Source organism: Manis javanica, chromosome 15, assembly GCF_040802235.1.
Source record: "Manis javanica isolate MJ-LG chromosome 15, MJ_LKY, whole genome shotgun sequence".
In the NCBI taxonomy this organism is placed as follows: Eukaryota; Metazoa; Chordata; class Mammalia; order Pholidota; family Manidae; genus Manis; species Manis javanica.
The window spans coordinates 55,842,896-55,861,995 of record NC_133170.1 but is presented as its reverse complement, the minus strand read 5'-3'; the positions used below and the strand labels follow the sequence as shown (position 1 = coordinate 55,861,995).

The following is a 19,100-nucleotide window of genomic DNA, read 5'->3' as shown; positions in this document are numbered from 1 at the left end:
GGGAAACCATTCAAAGCATAACAAGTGTTACAGAGCCTTTTTTAAAAGCGTGCTTTTGATTTTAGAAGAAAAATTTCCAGTGCTTTAATATAGGAGCAATAAATTTAGAAATCTATTTGTGGAAACAGATTGCACATTATATTGAGCACAGAAGTGTCCTTGTTATAGGTTAATTAGGAAAAACAATACAAAAGGAGTTAGAATCATGGGGATTTCTTCCTGTCTTTAATTTCTTCCAGTCCTGAGAATTTTGAGTTTTTGTGGATCAGAAGATAATCCTGGTGAGACAAGTCATCCCTTCCTCCTTGGCAGCCAGATGGGGGTCCGTCTTGTCCACCTCCCTTCTCAGTGCTGCTTTTCTTTGGGTTACCCTCTTTATTCCTGAGAAGTGTCTGCTCTTTTCTTTTTTTGCACTCCTTAAATGATCCTGTCTTTATATAATACCTGATGACTATACCTTGAGAAGTCCCCTATTAATATCTGCATTCGGGATCTCTTCCTCTTAGCTCCAGATTTGTAAATCAGCTTCTCAACTTGGATGTCCAGTAAGTACTTCAGACTGAATGTATTCAGTTACACTTAATTTTCTCCTCCAAATCTACTCTGGTGATCTTCCCACATCAGGAAATTCCTTGACCAAAGATCGAGAGTAGTCCTCAGCTCTTTGGCTCACATTTTACCTCTCGTACACCAGAAACTGCTTAGGCTCTACCTTCAGGGTGTCCCCAGAGAGAGACTGATTGCTACTGTCTCCACCTGTTGTCAGTATAAAGAGCGTGGCTGGGTTTCTCTGGACTTGGCAGCTCAGACTCGGAGGTTTATCCTGACCTGATAGGGGAAAAATGATTTCACTGTGGTATTTTATTTGCATTTTTCTGAAGGGAAAATGTCTTCTAACATGTTTAAGAGCTATTGGCACTTCTTTCTTTTGTGAACCACATGTTCATCTCATTTGCTCATTTTTTTCTAGGGAATGTTGGACATTTATTAGTGATTCTGTAGGAGTTCTTTATGTCTTAAGGGAGAAATGGCCTTTTTTGTGTAATGTGAGTTGCACATATTCCCCCCTTAAAGTTTATTCAGTCTTGATTAATCAGAGTCCCTAAGTTGAAAGATAACAGTACTTGTTACCAGGCACAGCAGGTGGCATTTCGGGTAGACTTCATCAGTTTATATTCCCTCATGTTTTAAGTGTTTATTTCTCCCTCATCCTTGCCCACCTGATTGTTTTTAATGAAACATTTTTTGTTGATGTGTCAGCACATTTAATTAATTTTTACTTCCTCAATTTTTGTGAGATTGAATGTAATTTTAAATGCATAATTGTGTATTTTTCAAAGGTATCTGTTCATGTGCTTTATTTTTAAGTTTCTTACTGTTTTCTGAATTCAGATCCATTGTTAAATATACTGCATGTTTAACTTTACAAAAATGTCTCTTGCCATAGAGGTGTTTTTAGTGTTAATCTCTCTCAGTCTGTTGAATGGATTTAAGGACTATTCCTTAGCAATGTAACTATGTAATTGTTCTCCTTCACTAGCTTTGGAGTGATTTGGTTGTATTTTTATAACCCTTTGTTGTATTTCAGTCCTGTGTTCTAGTACACTTTGTACATTTTTCTATAAGCCCCTTGGGAGTGTGGGCAGGATACTAGTAGTTATATCATAAAGATCCTCAACTTCTTATGGTATAGAAATACTCTTTAATTACTGCTGATTTTCCGTATACCAAGTGATACTTAATTTCTTACTTAATGGCACATAATCCAGAAATCATTTTTGTGGATTTGGAGTATATTATTAAATAACTTTTAGCTGCAGCTTCTTTTCCTAATTATATAGATTGCTGTGTGAATATCTGTTTCTATCTTTTTAAGGACATTAGTTAAGCAGTGAGAAAATGTGAGTTGGGTTCATTGGACACAAGGGAGAAAAACTCCAGGATTAAAATTTGACCTGGGTTCATACAAAAATGCACACACAATAGCCCCAAAGTGGAAACAACCCAGATGTCCATCAGCTGATGACTGGATGAACAAAATGTGGTATGGTCGTGCCAGGGAGTAATAGTGGACCATAAAAGGAGTGAAGGTGCCTGCTCAAGCAGGCCGGGGACCTTGGAAACCTTAACGCTCAGCTCAGGGAAGGAGGCTGGAAACCCAACACCACAGCCTGTGTGACTCCATTTATATCATCTGTTCAGAGTAGGCTGTTCCCTAGAGGCAAAAAGTAGATCGATTAATGGTTGTAAGGGGCTAGGGGGATAGAGAATGACTACTAATGAATATGAGGTTTCTTTTTAGGGTGATAAAAGCAGCCAGAATTGGTAGCGGTGATGGTTACACAACTCTGGATATACTAAAAACCAATTAATTGTTTGCTATAAAAGGATGGCTTTTATGGTTTGCGAATACATCTCAGTAAAGTTGTTGTAAGAATTGTTCTTGGGTAATGCCTGTGTGCATGATAAAAATTTGGTGTGTGAGAGAGTAACAGATGAAAATAAGTTGACAGAGAAACTCTTCATTCTTCTGTAATAGTGTGAGAAGGAAAGGACAGTGCCATGTGAAGGAGAGAGAGAGAGACCCACCTGAATTTGCTTCTATAGCAAATTAACACCAGGCGTTGTGTATGTTTTGAGAGACAGTTCAATGTTTATGTTAAACAGAGTGATGTTCTTTGTACGGGTTGTTTTGATACACAATTTCTTTAAATTCAACAATTTCCTTAAATAGGTCAGTCTTACGAAATTCGGATGCTAGATAATCGGAAAATGGGAGATATGCCTGAGATCACTGGAAAATTGGTAAAGGTAAGGCCAGACTTTAATTTCTAACAGGTATTGCAGTGATTGAAAAATGTGGCAGTTTTGCTGCAAGAGGCTACATTTTGTTTACTTATCTGTAAAATAAGTACTATAAAATAAGGAGGCACTTAATTGGTGAAGTAAGGTACCATAGAAAAATTAGGTGTGGCTCTGGGGGAAAAATGGGTTAATCTGAATCTTCAGAAAGTCCTTTTATTTCACCTCTTAAAATTTCGCTAAGTAAACTTTGAAATCTCTGTTCACCCTGCCAATGTATCTGACTGAAGAAGTCAGTCATTTCAGGTATAGGAGGTGTAGCCATTGGCCAGCTAACTTATTCCTTTTAGGATATATCTTCAGACCATCCCTGCTTCCTCTGTGTCATGCACGGTGGGTCCCTCTGTCTCTACCTTTCATGCACCATAGTTTATTATAAATTCTATAGGGCAGGGTTTATGGAAAAAGCTTAATTGGGAAAAAGCAAGATTTCAGCAGGGCCAGGTATTAGCGAGGCGGAAGCAGGCATTTGGATTCTAATCTTCCTTCCTCCCACAGAAAGGCATATTTGGCTCTGGTCCCTCTGTATGGAGAGGTATTCTGTTTGAAAGACTCTCCCTTCTGGATCTTCCCTTTTAGAGGCTGAGCATGGGAAAGGCAGCCTTGACAGGGGAAAGGATACTAATACTAATGCTAACAAATTGAGCATGTGTGGGAAAGCCACCTGTCCAGCACTTGGAGGCATGAGAGTCTTCTTAGTGCTCTTCCATACACCATGGGAGGTTGAGGGAAAGATAGGGGGTCTTAGCCCCATGGGGTTATATTGTCTTGCCAACCTGGAAGGAGCTCCCAGATTTCTTCTAACTCCCAGGGCTCCTAACATTCTTAGAACATAAGGAGAGAGGTCATTTGTAGATTCTCACATCTGCTTTGTGCACTTTGGGTCTGTCATATCTGTGTTCAATTAGTGGTTTGGTCATTTCCCTAGAGGGTGACTTAGAAGCTCTTATTTTTTTTAATTCATTCCTGTTGGCATCCTTAGCAAACACTGATTGGATTCACCATTTTTAAGTCATCAGTGTTTGCAGTGAGCAAGCCCTGTTTGGATCAGCTGTACTCTGCTAGATTCCAGGTTCAAATAGCCACAATTTGGTCAAGGAACTAGACTAAGAGCTCTCATTTTCCAGAATCTGGGAGCTTAGAAATGTAGAAGATGCTCTCATCTTGGTCCCAACTGTTTTGTTGTCATACAAGCCATTGGGTGCCCCAGTTCACCTTTGGGCAGATCCAATTATACCACACCTGGTTAAAATTCAACTGAGTAGGGTTTTTTTTGTTTTTTTTTGAAAGGAATATGTGGTGAACTCTTCTATCACCATGAAAGTACATTTGATGACTGTGAGATGCTAGTTTTTAAAGAAGTCAGTGAAGTATTAGAAAATAGTTTTAATTGTAGGTTCTAATAGAAAATGGAATAGGATTTGATGGGTTCTATATTGAGGTCCATAAAACTGGATTCAAAAATGGTAGAATACTCTCTTAACTTGCTATTATAGTCAAATTTAAACATCCCCAGAAGCAGGGAGGATGGTTCTCTGAATGCAAATGTATTCATTGTGGTGTGGCGTATGATAAATACACCTGCACCATGAGTTCTCATGGTTCAGCTCCCCGCCTGGCTTTGACAGTTACCAACAATTGCCTCATCTTGTCTTTATGTGACAAGATGCTTGTGCTTGTTTTTTCTTTGTGCTTGTTTCTTCTTTCTTTATTCTTTTTTTTTGCTGGACTGTAGAATGTACTAATTCATTATTTTTTTTTAAACAAGAAGTCTATTTAAACAAGATGCTTGACTTGGAGGGAAAACTATCTAGGATTAATTTCTTTTAAAGTATTTATCCCTGCTTAAAGACAGATTGCCCTACATGTAACAGCTACATACAAAAAAGTTACCAAATTGTCCATGGCTTTACAGTAATAAATGAAAAACACTAAAATTGTCCAATAGACCAAGGTATGCAAGGTTTTTTGTATTGTTCTTTTTGTTGTTAAACAGAGCAAAATAACTTACTGGAATGTAAAGATAAAAGCGGAATGAACATGCCACTAATAGAGAAAGGGGGTATCTTGTCTTGGCCAGTACTTTTCCCCTTCCCACCTCATTTGCTGTCGATCAGAATGTACCATTTTTTATTTAGTTAAAAAAGCTACAGTGTGCTTGTGCACACACACAGTTACTTCCTGTATCATAAAGGAATGGGGAAGGGAGAAAAATGAAAGAATAGAGAAAGCTATACTGTAGTTAGTAGGATGTGGTGGAACCATACTGCGGTTTTCTCATTGCAAATGGCTTCCTGGCCTGGAGGAGCAGCTCTGGAATAAAGCAGCAGGGTCCCTTTTGAGTAGACACCTCCTCTCTGCTGCTGGAACACATCAGTTGTGTCTTCATCCTCCATTTCCAGCTGTGCAGGTGTGTCTTTCATTGACTGGCTGCTTGTCAAATCGGAATCTGATCTGCCTCGATGACAAGCCGTTGTTCACAATAGGCTTTCATTAGTTTACTAAGTGGTGTATACCTCTCAAATTTAACTGCACCACAGAACTACCCTGACCTACCACCTTCCAATTAATATGATCCTTCCTCTTAGTGACTCCTTCCCCTGACTTCTTGGCTGTGGCAAGCGCCCAAGTCTCCTCAGCTGCCACTTCACAAAAGAGGTTCCAGGGCCGCATGGGACGAGCATACAAGCAGCTCCTGGCACAGCAGCAGAAGCTACTAACTCATAATTTTAACTCATATTTTAAGTAGTAACTTTAACTCAGTTCACCATTCATGACTATTCAGTGTTCTCAGGAGACTATAACAGTCTTTGACATCTAGACCAAATGACAAAATCAAGTTTCCATCATAGTGGTGAAGAAGCAGCTTATCATTTTCAAGTGAAGAGGAGCTGGCTTTCTAGGGCAGTTCCCTGAATAGATGGTAAGATTTACAAATATCCAGTCTGCTGGGTGAGATTTAATGCTTAAAATATTTCTGGCAAACTACTTAAAATACCTGTCAAGTAAGCTTGGAATGGCAATGGCAAGCTTAATTAAGTAGTTGCATAAATGGTGGCTTTATGTCATGCTCTTGGATTTAGTTCCAAACTAAAACATGAAAACATTCAATATACAAAATTAGTGCAAATTAAGAAGTTTAGGCAAAAATGACTCTTCATTATGAGCTAATGAACTGTTGAGAGTGGAGGGCAGTCAGCCGTAAGCGCACGGTTTCCTGGGTGTTTGTGTGCGTAAGTGCACGTAAGTGGGTGTTCACTGGCTTTGCACTAGCATATTCTGCCTGGACAAGGACACTGCTTACTTTGAAAGTATCAGTGCTCCTAAATAGTTAGCTTGCAGATTGGAAAGGCTAATTTTTGAAAGGTCTTAAATCAGTATCACCTTATATTTGATAAGCCACATGACTGATTCTTGGTGAATATGCCAGAATACATCATCATCAATCCTGAGAGCTTGCCTGGTATTCAGAACTATGGTCTGCTACCACCAAAGACTATAGGATGAATTTCTTAAAAATCACATCCTTCAGCTCGAGGATCCCTAAAATATTCTGCAACCATCCAGAGTTTAATCTCCTGGCCGTTATCTTTGACGCTACTCTTGATGGGGAATCTTGGGGCTCAGGTGCTGAGTGCTTTGGAACTTGTTGAATGTGTGCAGCATATTCAGTGATATGCTTGCTCTGGCTTTGTCTTACTGTTAGGCCCCTTTATCCGTCACTACTTCTCTGGGTGTATTCACTCTCCTTATAGGCAAAACTCCAGATAACTTTTTCCCTTCCAATTTCATTTAAGCAGTTTCTATGTCTTGCAATTTCTTGGCTGTGGTCCTCCTTTCATAGTCCTTATTGTACTATCTTAATTGTAGTCTGGCCCAGAGTGGATTTTAGTATAGCTCTGAAATCTAGTAACTGTTTTCTTCTGAATTTGTTAATGTAATCTGGCTCTTGCTAAATATGGAAGAATCAAATCATGACGCTTTCAGGGCTGCACTTTCTTCTGAGAGATCAACCTGCTGGCAGAGGTGAATTGGGCCCCACTAGCCCCAGGCACCATCCCAGTGAGGGCTTTGCTGATCTCAGGCAATGGTGTGAAGCGGGTGCTGGTGGACTGGCTGGGTAGGTGGGCCCTGTGGATGTGGGTGCAGTGAGTAAGGAGGGTATGGATGGGAGTGGTGGCTGCTTTTATAGATCTCTGCATTGGTCCTAACTGATGACTTGGGCTCTTTTTTAACTATTTAAAATAAAAATACTGCTACTTTTAAGTGGTTCTCTTCAAAATATTTATCGCTTATATTTTGGACACTAATTGGGGAGAACAGGAGGCAGGGACACTAAAAGTAGTGTCTATATGTATTGCTAACAGATTTCCTGTTCAAACCAGCAGAAAGTCTACTGGAAATGTGATTATCTTACCGCATCATACTCTGAAGAACAGTTATTTATGTGTGTCAGAAACACTAATTGGTGCAAATCTGGTATCTGAATGCAGTTTGATGACTGGTTTTCCTGGTCCTAGAATGAAACAGTGGTTGGCATTGCAAATCTATGGGAGGTTAAGCTGGGATGGGTGGAGACCAAAGAATTGGCCTAGAGTGTGTGAGTAGAGTGAAAGTCTTTCCTTGGGGCCTGAAGTTGGATGAAGTTTGTCTGTTGTTTGTTTTGGACAACCTCACTTTGCAGGTTAAATAATTAAGGACAAATTTTGCACGTAGGTTCTCCTTGAGGGTGGGGTGGGGCAGACACTCCCCCAACCCCCAATTTCGACTATCTTTTTAAAAGAACCCAATTATTAACTATTACTTTAAATGAATGGTTTTACCATTGTGCCTGCGTTTCTCTGTTTTATTTCGCCTTTCCATTTTAGTAATTCCTGTGTGCATCTTTTTTTCATAGAAATGTAATTTTTTTTCACTGGTTTTATGGGCATGTACCTTAATTTTGGATTGCAATATTAAATTTTCAATTAAAAGTTTTACATAAATAACCATTTTATTTGCACCTTTCACTTTTGAGTTCTAATTCTTTATGCCAAGTAATTGTACCTGTAATCCAGGTAACCGTAAAAAGTTCATTTACGAATGTTTAAAGCAGAATTTGTTTTTGTATGCTCTTCAGTTACAGGTTAATGCATAAGAAGTGACCATGTTTCTGCATTTTAGCTGGAATAGTTTAAAAGTATTCCCTTTCCCCACTTATTCCATAGAGCATCATAAGAGTTGTATTCCATGACAGACGGCTACAGTATACAGAGCATCAGCAACTTGAAGGTTGGAAGTGGAACCGCCCAGGAGACAGACTTCTTGACTTAGGTACCAGTGGCTGCTGGCAGACTGTAGAGACATGAACATGACAGTTGTTCAGCTCTACCCATTTGTATGTGGCACTGTGTGTAACTGTGTGGAGAGAGTTTTGGTGTTAGTAGATCCTGTATGCCTGGGGTGGGTTTTAGTTAAAAATGTCATTTTTGGTGCTAAAATTCCTGAGCCAGGAATTTTATAAACTTGAAACCATTTATTTAATTCTCCATTGGCACCATCCATCCTAGTCTTAATAACTGAAGTAAATCATGGTGGGAGAATGTATGATGTGCACTAGGTGGGTTTTGATGGTAAAGTGGTTGATGATGGAGAACATTGAAGGAAAGAGTTCAGCATATGGTATAATACCTCATCAGAACATAATTATAATAAGTTGTAAGCTTTTTAATTATTCATAGCAGATGAGTTTCTGTGTAACTTGTTTTCAAAACGTAGATATTCCAATGTCTGTGGGAATCATTGACACAAGAACAAATCTGAGCCAGTTAAACGCGGTTGAATTTCTGTGGGACCCTGCAAAACGCACATCTGCTTTCATTCAGGTTTGGATTTTGCCATTATTAGAAGCACAGTAGGCTAGTCATGTAGAATGCCATGACTGAGATTAAATTCTTGATGCATGATATCTCTTTAAATGCTTATTTGTAAACTGTCTTGTAATGTCTTCTATGTGTACACATTTATATCTCACTAGATTTAATTTACTAAATCCATCATTTATAGACTAACACATAAAGATATATGATCTATACATTATTCAAATGTTACTTTTCTGCTGGTGGTAACAATAAAATCCATTTTCATAAGATGCATTTCTCTTGAATAGAAGCTGCAGTTTAAAAGGATATGATTGAAAATTCTCTCTAGCATTATTTAAACACATGCTAATACTGAAGTTTTCAAACCCTACAAAAGCAAGAGAATAATAATAATGTATCCATGCAAAACATTGTGAACCAGCACCTGGCTTCAGTAGTTACTAGTAGTTTGCCTCTTTTCAGTTATTGGTGGCATACTTTAAAGCAGTTCCTGGGCACTTCTTTTTAGCCACACACGCTCAGTTTGTAGCTCTAAAACATGATTTTTCAAAAACATATGTTAGTTAATTAAATATAAAATAAAACCAATGGTAATTCTAATATGCAGGGTGTTCAAATTTGCAAGTGGTGGGATAGAAACTACTGAGTAGCTAATCTTGCGTAGAGATGGAAAACTGCTGAACCGCTGAGCAGCCCGAGCGAGTTCTGGCATGTGTGAACTGCAAAGAATCTTTAGCATTTTGCATTCTTGTGGTCTACCAATATCCCCCATCAACTGGGAACCGTTAGGGACATGGTTCCTATTAGTTGACTGTAATAGGAGTCATTGTAGTCACCACAGATCTGTTTTGGCTTTGAGTCATTAGAAGAGGGGATGTGTAACAGACAGAAATTAATGGTCTTGTTACTGATGCTCTGCACTGCTGAGCTTCATCATGATGGCATTGGGAGAGGGGACTAGTGGAGGAAATGGCCATTGCCTGCAGAAGCCTCTGAACTTTGAAGGGCTGATGGAAGAGTTTTGGTGGATGCCGGTAGGGCGAGTACTGGGCTTTCTGACTTCCCCCCGGCGGAGTGTCACACACTGACAGCCGTAGGAACAGCAGCAAGCTGATTGGCTGGCTGAGTTGGGGTAATGGCAGGAGAGGGCCAACAGCAGAGGCTTTGAATGATGAGTTGATGATCACTGTGAATTGAGCCACATGCGTGGCTTAACCCTGGATCGGAGAGCAGTGCACAGTCCTGACGGGATGTCAGGGATGTACTCAGGAAGCCACTGGCCTGGTGCCCGTGATGGGAGCAAGTCCTGCATTAGAGAAGAGTTACTGTAATAGGGAAGAGCTCCTTCCCAAACGTTCAGAAAGGCTTAGTTGGATTTGTGAAAGGAAAGCTATATATTAAACACAGAGAAATTTGTGACAGATACCTGGCAGATATGTGGGAGTTTGTTTTAAAGGATGTAGAATTTACAGCTGTGGCAGGACATCTGCGAGGCAACCAGTAGAGGGTAAGGAGTGGGGCAGTGCTTTGGATCCAGTTCAGCTGGCATTGCTTTCTAGGTACACTGCATCAGCACGGAATTTACACCACGGAAGCACGGAGGTGAGAAGGGAGTGCCTTTTAGGATCCAGGTGGACACCTTTAAGCAGAATGAAAATGGAGAATACACAGATCATCTACACTCAGCCAGCTGTCAAATCAAAGTTTTTAAGGTAAGAGATGGGAAGTAGGCTTTCAGTAATTAAGGCCCAGTGTTGCTTGTAAATGTGATTGTCTGAAGCTGGTGGATGAAATAATCTGCCTCATTTTTAAGCCTAAAGGTGCAGACAGGAAACAAAAAACTGACCGAGAGAAGATGGAGAAGAGAACTGCTCATGAAAAAGAAAAGTACCAGCCGTCCTACGACACCACGGTGCTCACAGAGGTAATGCAGGGCGGCGTTGCGGTGCGTGCAGAGCAGCCGAGGTTTGCCCACCAGCCTTGTCTCTAAGGAGTTTGCTACCTGGGTTGGGAAGGTTGGGGAGTATATTGTCAGATAATATTCTTTGTGAAATTTGTGGGGAAAGCATTTTACTTAAATTGTGGGATTTTAATGGATTAGTTTCCTGGGTGGGATCTTGAATGAAGATGCTGAAATCCCAACCAGGTCTCAGAAACAGACCTTAAAACCTTGAATGTGTCAAGAGGTGAAGTCGGGACCTAGAATGTCTGATTTTTGTCACTGCTGGGGTTTTGCATTTTCTTTAACTCTGACGCCTGCTAGTTATACCTTTGTTTAATTGGACTGCAGAGACATAAACAGGGTATTAGATCTTTCTTTGTATAATGAAAAGACATTGATCCCAATCTTTGGTGTTTGTCCAGATGAGGCTTGAGCCTATAATTGAAGATGCAGTTGAACATGAGCAGAAAAAGTCCAGCAAGCGGACTTTGCCAGCAGACTACGGTGATTCTCTGGCAAAGCGAGGCAGTGTAAGGGACTTCTGCTTCTCTTTTCATTGTGCAAGAAACCTTGTGCAGTGTTAGATATAGGACCAACTTCCACCGAAAAGTAAAGCCAAATTTGTTTTTGATGTCCTTGTCTTGATTTAATTTGCTTTTGTTTAGACCTCCTGCTTTTCTGTTTGTTCCTCACCGAGGAAAATTTCCTAAATCTAACACTTTAAAACAAAATTGACCATATTGGGTGGTTTTGGAGGAAAAAACAACACTCAGAAATGTGTTCCCTCCTTGTCTCCTTCCCCTCCTCCCTCCCTCTCTCCTTTGCACACACACTTCTAAAGGAGCACTAAAATTAATTGAAAATACTTTTTTTAGTAAAATAGTCATCATAGTGTGTAATTATAAAAGGTTTTGCTTTCTCATATATAGAACTGATAAGAAAATGTCATGGATACTTAAGAGAAATGATGGTAGCAAGCTTGACATTAACATATGTAGCACTTTGTGTCCCATTTCCGTGCATGTAGTATAAGAATGTCTGTCTGTCTGTGCTTTTAAAAGCCTGTTTGGCAGCACTGGTAGAGAGAAATCTTTGACTGCCTTAGTGTTTCCTTTTGGCACCTGAATCGAGACCTTATGCTTCAGGCCAGAATAGTGCATCTTGCTACACTCAGACCTGGGCCCCTCAAAGTGCAGCCTGGGGGTTTTGGGTTGGATATGAGCTTTGTCAGTATAAGTGTAGTAAATCTTTATTTTATAATACAACTCATCATCTAGCAGCCCACAAAGGGTTGTCCTGTTGTATAAGCTTAGATCAGCTGAATACCCACAGTAATTATAAACACAGAGCATTAAATAATTTTTTAAAAATAACTGTCATCATATATATGAATGGCTATCTCCATTATTGCAGGGTTTGTACTATCAGGGTGCTAAAAATGGAATTTTCTCTCTTATGCATGTGTCTATAATTATCTGTAGGCTAGGACAATCACAAGGACCTCATTTCCAAGTCAAAGCATCAAGTTAAAACATCTTAAGTGCTTCTGCATGCCAGTGGGACTAAGAATGCTCAGCCTAGTGGATGGGGACACATGTTGCATTTTCTGTAACTGGGCTTTTTGGATTCAAATCCGAGGTTGTAACAGCTGTATACTCTACCCCCAAATGCCCACCCTCCAATTTTACGTTTTTATCCTCTTCTGATTTCTCAACTAAAGACTCACAAATGGTTCTTAATAAACTTTTTGGGGGAGATGCTGGTAACTAATAATCATCTTTCCCCCATTATTATAAACTACCTGACCAATTAAAAGGGATGGGTTCTGATAATTCATAAAACAGGGAAATCTTTTATAGCCCAGAGCTAATCTGAAGATGGTAGAATTGTTGGTAAATTATTGCCAATTTTTAACACAAGTCTAAAGTATGCAAAACGTCAGCAGTTCATTGGCCTGGGATTTCACATCTTCCTGGTGCGTGTTGCTTGCTGTCCTGGGCTGCCTTTCTTTGGTTTGGTTCAGATACTTTGAGGGGTGGTTAGAGCTCTTGAAAACCTGTTTAACAGAAGCAGGATACAGATTAATCCTTACAGAAAATGTCTTGAAGTACTTCATATATTTCTTCAAGTGCCTACAGAGGAAGGCCACCATTCCTTACAGTTCTTGGATAGTGACAGTTGGCTTTCAGTAGAAGGGATGTCTGGCCTTGTCTGCTGAAGTGAAAAAGGTGCTCTGTGAAATGGCCCTGCATCGAGTAGAGGCCCAGCTGCTGGTTCCTAAGACAACAAACCCCTTGGTGTGTCTGCTGGTCTTTGCTTCTGTTCTGTATTTTATCTGCTCAGATCAGGGCTGCCAACTTCTACAGTCTAAGATGAGTCATTATTTTCTAATCTGCCTGGAGAGGGGCTTTGTTCACAGTGTACCAGACCTTGACCCTATGAGCCCAGGCCAGGTATTGCTGGAGCCTTAGTGAATTAGATTGTCTTCAGGAGCACAGGGCCTACACTGTTGCTTACTCTTAACGCTGGAAGAATGGCCAGGTAAAAGAAACCATGTGAAAGTACCCCTTGGTCTGCCTTTCCCTTCCCGGGCTGACACTCACGAGAAGCCTATAAAGCACAAGCAGGCAGGTCTTGGTGTTTGTGGGCCTGGCCATGGAGGGCAGGGAAGCTGTCTTTGTCTAAAAAGAGAGGCTTCCTGCCAGGACCAGTTTCCACTGGTTCCATGTGAATCAAGTCTCATATTTATTGGGCAGGTATCAGATGTTAACTCTTAGCAGCCCCACTTTTTCCACTTCTGAAGGAATCTAGGTGTGTAAAAGTGAAATGGGTGTGTTTGTGGACTTGCAAGCAGTGTGGTGGCTCTTCCATGTGACACTGATGAGGACTGGAAGCTTTTGATCAGTTTCAGTAGCTGGCAGTAACGCTGAGCAAGGCAGGTTTGGGGAGACTTGGTGTGCAGAGGCTCACATTATTCAGGTGTGTGTGTGAGTCTGCACTGTAGCACTTGTGTCTGGGGCGGATGGCTTAGCCGGAAGCTCTTCTCCTGGTGGTGGAGGTGGCCGTGGGTGTGCGGCTCAGGGCATGGGCTCCTCAGACCCTATCAGCTGTGGAGGTGCTACTTTGTAAGATGGAAAGAAAACATAGGCCCTAGTTTTAAAATAGGCCTTATTATGAAGAGCGTGACTGGTGGTGAAATTGGGGTGCCCTGTGGTCAGTGTGGCGGTGCTGTCTGGATTGATTTAAGTTTCTTTTTTGGAAGTTGACAATAGCTGAAAGCAGTAAGTCTGCAGTCATTTTTCTTATTTTTGAAGGATTACATGATGTGGTTGTAAGGAATATTGAGATTCTGGGATTTGTTTTAATTTCCTTCATGCTTCATTTTAAGCACCTGCAGCCCTTTGGGAGATGTGATTTCTGCCCGCGGAGTGCTGCACAGTCTCTGAGCTCCTTCACACTAGAATGCTGACACTTCTACACCCCAAACAGTTTGGAAAGAAAATATACAACTTTGTACATTTGAAGGTTGACATCTGAAAGTTTTCATCATAAATATAGTTGGCAAGGAGAGAATTTTCTGGCATAGTGAACATTTTTATATACAGTTTAAGATAAAACCACTGCATTGCTTTTGAGATGTAATTCGATTCTCTGGGATTTAAATACTGTAGCAGTTTGACACTGCATTGTTCATTTAAAAAGTTCATGATGAAGCTCTTCAGTTAAATCTTAAATTTTACTCTGCTCTTCCTGCTTGATCTCATGTTTTCTCTTCCACTCCCCTTAAATAATTTTGTCCTAACATGACGTACTTTTACACCTGAACTTTTTTTTTTAACTTGAGTAGGGTTTTTTTCCCTTTATTTTTTGTTAAAGTATAGTTGATAAACAGTATTATGTTGGCAGGTGGATGACACAGTGAGTTGGCAATTATATACATTATGAAATCCTCACTACAGTAAACTGTAGTTACCACCTGCTGCCATACAGAGTTATTACAATATATTGACTATGTTCCATCCCTAAGACATATTTTGTAGTTGGAAGTTTGTCCCTCTTTACCCCCTTCATCTGTTTCACCCTTCCACTCATCTCCCTCTCTTATGGCAACAACCTGAAAATCTTTTAATGATCACCCTAATTACTCCCTTGTGACAAATTTATCTAAATTGAAATTTAACTTTCAAAGTTTTCTTTTACCATATGTCACTGAAATCAGCTGAGAAACTTGAAACTTTTTTCTAGGTATCAGTTTATCAAAACAATACGGATACAAATTTTGATGAATAATTGTTAAATATAAAAACAAATGTTATTGGGAACACATCTTGAATGATGAGACAGAGTAGAACATAATTAAATTCAAAGTTTGTTTTTTTTTTGGTATCATTAATCTAGAATTACATGAAGAACATTATGTTTACTAGGCTCCCCCCTTCACCAAGTCCCCCTGACAAACCCCATTACAGTCACTGTCCATCAGCGAGTAAGATGCTGCAGAATCCCTACTTGTCTTCTCTGTGTTCAAAGTTTTTTTATAGGTGAGAAAAAATGTGTTTAGCTATGTCTGTTTTTCTTTCTTCAGTATTGTTCAGGTTTGGAAGTCCTTTTGAGTTATCTGCCAAAATTCCAGTGATGTGTTCTTGTATGATTTAGTAGACCCAATATGTATCAGCTGACAGTATGTCTTCTGAGTTCTTTTGAAAGCAAAGAATTGAAAACCACTGAATGCATTGAGGAATTTTTTTTAGAGTCATGTCCTTTCTTAGTATCTACCCTAGTACCTTTGAATGTCTTTTGTTTGGTTTTGGTGAGTCGTATACCCCCACAGCCTTGGTGAGAGACGATGCCTTCTTTGTGTAAAATGGGAGAAGAGTGAGTGTGAAAGGGGTCCTGGAAGCCAGGGCTGGTGAAGCAGGTGAGTGTGAGCAGGAGTGGTTCCCTCCAAAACTCAGACTGGGCTTCCCCTCGATGCTGCCAGCCTGCACAGCGTGCTCTGACTTCAGCCTGTTCGCCTCTCCTCACCCTGAGAGTCGGTGTGTCTTAGTGTCTTTTGCTTTGTCTTTGGTTGGAATTGTGCCTAGCGCTGAGAAGTATTTTAGTTCACCGTGCCCTTCTAGAAAGTCGAGATAATAAACACGTGCAGATGGTACACAGCTGCCACAGTACCGCGCACTGCCGACGTATTTTGAAGCTGGGCCTGTCTCATCTTCCTTAGGGACTGTTAACTTAGAGACATTCAGTGGGTCCTTGTGGGGCTGTTCCTTGGGAAGAGGGCACAGGGAGCTAGGTAGACCAGATGTTGGTTACGAGCCCCTCCTTGCCTCTGCTCTTCTTAAACCTTGATACATACCTGTTGGGATAGTGAGAGAGGGAGATGACAGTTCTTGAAAGCAGAGTGTACGTCAGTGCACGTTCAGAATGCCTGTGTAAATGTTTGCTGCTGTCGACACTTCCAATCTTCTCCAGGATTGCTCAATGTCTAGGTGCGTGTAGCAGGTAACACTGCTCCTTGCCACACAGCAGTCAGTTTGACATGTTTCTGTGAGGTTGCTTGGGGAGTGTCAGGTGTCTTGTGTTTTACAATCTTGCATTTGGCCAGACTAGAGAGTGAATTACAAAAATATTTCTTCACAGACTTTACAGGCATCTCGTTAATTTGGTTTTGTTTCTGTCCTTAGTGCTCTCCGTGGCCCGACACCCCTGCAGCCTATGTGAACAGCAGCCCTTCGGCAGCACCTGCCTTCACGTCCCCACCCCAAAGCACGTGCAGCGTCCCTGACAGGTACCTGGTGTGCATGCGTGACTGTGTGCCTGAGGTGGCTGCCCTGTGCCCTCGCTCCCTTTTCACCTGCAGCAGCCTCCTTTCGTTCTCTGAGGAGGGGGCAGTGGGAAGTAACCTCCACCCCCAGCTGTTTGCTGCCTGCCTCTGTCTTGTACCTCACACATTCCCAGCCTTGGAGGTTCTAGGAAAGGGTGTGTTCACGATGTATTCTTCGTGAGATAAAAAGGACGGTGGTTACTTGGGAAAAGCCGGTGTAGATCTGCAAGGCCATAATGGTTATAAAGTACCTTGGTCTTCAATGTTCACCTCATCAAACAAGGGTTAGTGTCTGCCCTGTTCTCCCTCCCAATAGACACACTGTGTGTATATGTGTGTATATATATATATATTTAAATAAGTCTTTAAAAATAAAGGAAGGGCTTTCTATTTTTAAAGACTTCCTCTGGCTTTAGAAATGGGTTGGTGGACTTTGTTTCTTCTCTTGTCTGCCTTTGACTGGCAGCTGAGCACCTGTGAACCCCAGGGAGGCAGCAGATCGCACTGTGAACATCCTAAAGTGCACCCCCACTTTGGGGTTTTGCTGAAGACCTAGTGCCTAGAAGGTCAGATCAGAAGTTCTCTATTGTTAGACAGTTTTCTTGTGGATAAGAATTTAGGAAAGCCTACAAAGGAAAGGTGCTCCTTTTTATACTATGGTCATGCTCTGTCCTAGCTCAGGCTGCTGAGAGAAAATTCTACATACCTGGGGGCCTAGCAGTAGCAGGACATGTATTTCTCACAGTTCTGGAGGCGAGGAATCCGAGATCAGGGTGTCAGCTCAGTGGGTCCTGGGGAGCAGTTGCTTCCAGATTGCTGATGGCAGCCTCCTCGCCCCCCACGGAGGAGAGTGGAGCAGTGGGAGCAGGCCCTGTTGGCGCTCTTGCAGAGCCACTGATTTCATTCCCAGGGTGCTGCCCTTAGGACCTCCTCCAATCTGCTGCCTCCCAAAGGCCCCACCTCCTAATAATCGGTCACACTGCGGCGTAAAGTTTCAGTGTACGAATTTTGAGGGAACACATATGTTCAGGTGGTAACGGTCTGATGACAAAACAAAAACATGCTTTCCCCCCAGGAGATAGATAGGCTGATGAGGCAGCTCGTTTGTATGGGTTATTGGGCTTTAAGTGTACAGAAACACTCCCGGATGCCAAGATGAAGAGCCCAGGGACCAGCAGGTCACCACAGAGGCCCTTCTGCTTCCCCAGCCCAGGCTGAATAACCTTAGGAGATGAACTGGGTTTTAGAGATGAGCTGTGAATTCACAAACCCACTATGGATGTGAGGTTACCTGAGCACTGTTCTGGGTGCCATAATATATAAGGGACAGACACATCCCTGACCGGAGGAACTGACATTCTCGGGTGTGGAGGACAGGAAACAGTCAACAGGATAAGCCTAAGTAGTTGAAATACGGCCACTGGGAGCAGAGTCAGAGCCCAGGACCAGGATGAGGGCCATGTTTGCTTTGGGGCTGGTTTTCATTTTCATTTTACCTTAGAAATACAAGCTAGTGTGTAAGTTTGTCTCTTGAATTTCATTCTCTTTAATCATGGATAAATACACTGATTAAAGGGATACCATTTTCTGTTATAGGCCTAGTCTCATTATACCATTTCTTGTGGCTCGTTATAAAAGATTTTTGCATTTATTTTCAGCTGTTTATCTATTTTCTCATGTTTTTTTCCTATCTAAAATGAATGAGTATCCTTAATTTTCTTGGCACCCTGGAGATAGAGACCTTTTTGTTTATAATACTTGAATTTTCTCTCTAGAAGGAGATGGAGAAGGAGGCACAAATTAAGAAATAATCTTGTGTCTAACCCATCTCCTCTTCACTCCCTGACCAGCTGTGCCAGCACTCTTACTGCTGATGTACATTACTCTGTCCCATGGTATTATTTTAAATTTACCTAGTTTAATAGTCTTTAAAGGTTTGATTAAAAACTTATAACAAGCATCCTTTCCTTCCCTCCCCCAGCAATTCCTCTTCCCCAAATCATCAGGGAGATGGCGTTTCACAGGTCTCTAGTGAAGTAAGTATCTTTCTCCTAAAACTATCAGATGTTTCAAGGGTCCTGTATTTTTAAGGCTCTGACAGGGGCTTGCCTCATTATTGGGTCACAGGATAGCCAGACCTCTGCTCCTGGGTGTTTTTCACTTTAAAATTGGAGGATTTCTGTGTTTTGTTTAAATGTTCTTTATAACATGCTGGGGACCTGGGTTATTTTTTGGTAAGTTTGAATGGTTTCTCATATTATGTTCATTTTCATTGTTAATAGCAACTTCAGTCTTCAGCCACGATCCAGGAAACACAACAGTGGCTGCTCAAAAACAGATTCTCTTCCTATACAAGACTGTTTTCAAATTTTTCAGGTATGCGTGAGCACATGTATGTTTTCTTGTTGGTTTCTGTAGTTTTTTTAACCTTAATTTAAAAACATTTTTGAAGTCATTAGAGATTCCTGAGAAGTTGTGTACACGTACAGGCAAGCCTTTGTGTACGTGCCACTAAGTCTCTCCAGGAGTACCTTGTGTGTCTCCTGTACACCATGGAAGTCAGGAAATTCAGTCAGTGCAAACTGCTGCTCACCAGTTTTATGTGCCCTTGTTT

At 41.1% G+C, this 19,100-nt stretch overlaps 1 protein-coding gene across 4 annotated transcripts in view; it reads left to right on the top strand.

Moving 5' to 3' along the window:
- The window catches only part of UBP1 (upstream binding protein 1), a 66,147-nt gene that overhangs the window by 37,234 nt on the left and 9,813 nt on the right, over nt 1-19,100 (top strand). For 3 of the 4 annotated variants that reach the window (XR_012125823.1, XR_012125824.1, XM_037008648.2), the window contains 9 exons: nt 2,735-2,811; nt 8,070-8,175; nt 8,620-8,726; nt 10,283-10,435; nt 10,537-10,647; nt 11,088-11,195; nt 16,347-16,450; nt 18,468-18,522; nt 18,769-18,862. Coding sequence is in view for 2 of the 4 variants with exons in the window: in XM_037008648.2 (XP_036864543.1) it covers nt 2,735-2,811; nt 8,070-8,175; nt 8,620-8,726; nt 10,283-10,435; nt 10,537-10,647; nt 11,088-11,195; nt 16,347-16,450; nt 18,468-18,522; nt 18,769-18,862 (915 nt within the window). In the remaining 2 variants the exon portion in view is untranslated. The remainder of the gene's footprint in view (nt 1-2,734; nt 2,812-8,069; nt 8,176-8,619; nt 8,727-10,282; nt 10,436-10,536; nt 10,648-11,087; nt 11,196-16,346; nt 16,451-18,467; nt 18,523-18,768; nt 18,863-19,100) is intronic. The other variant, XM_037008649.2, reaches the window with a different exon arrangement.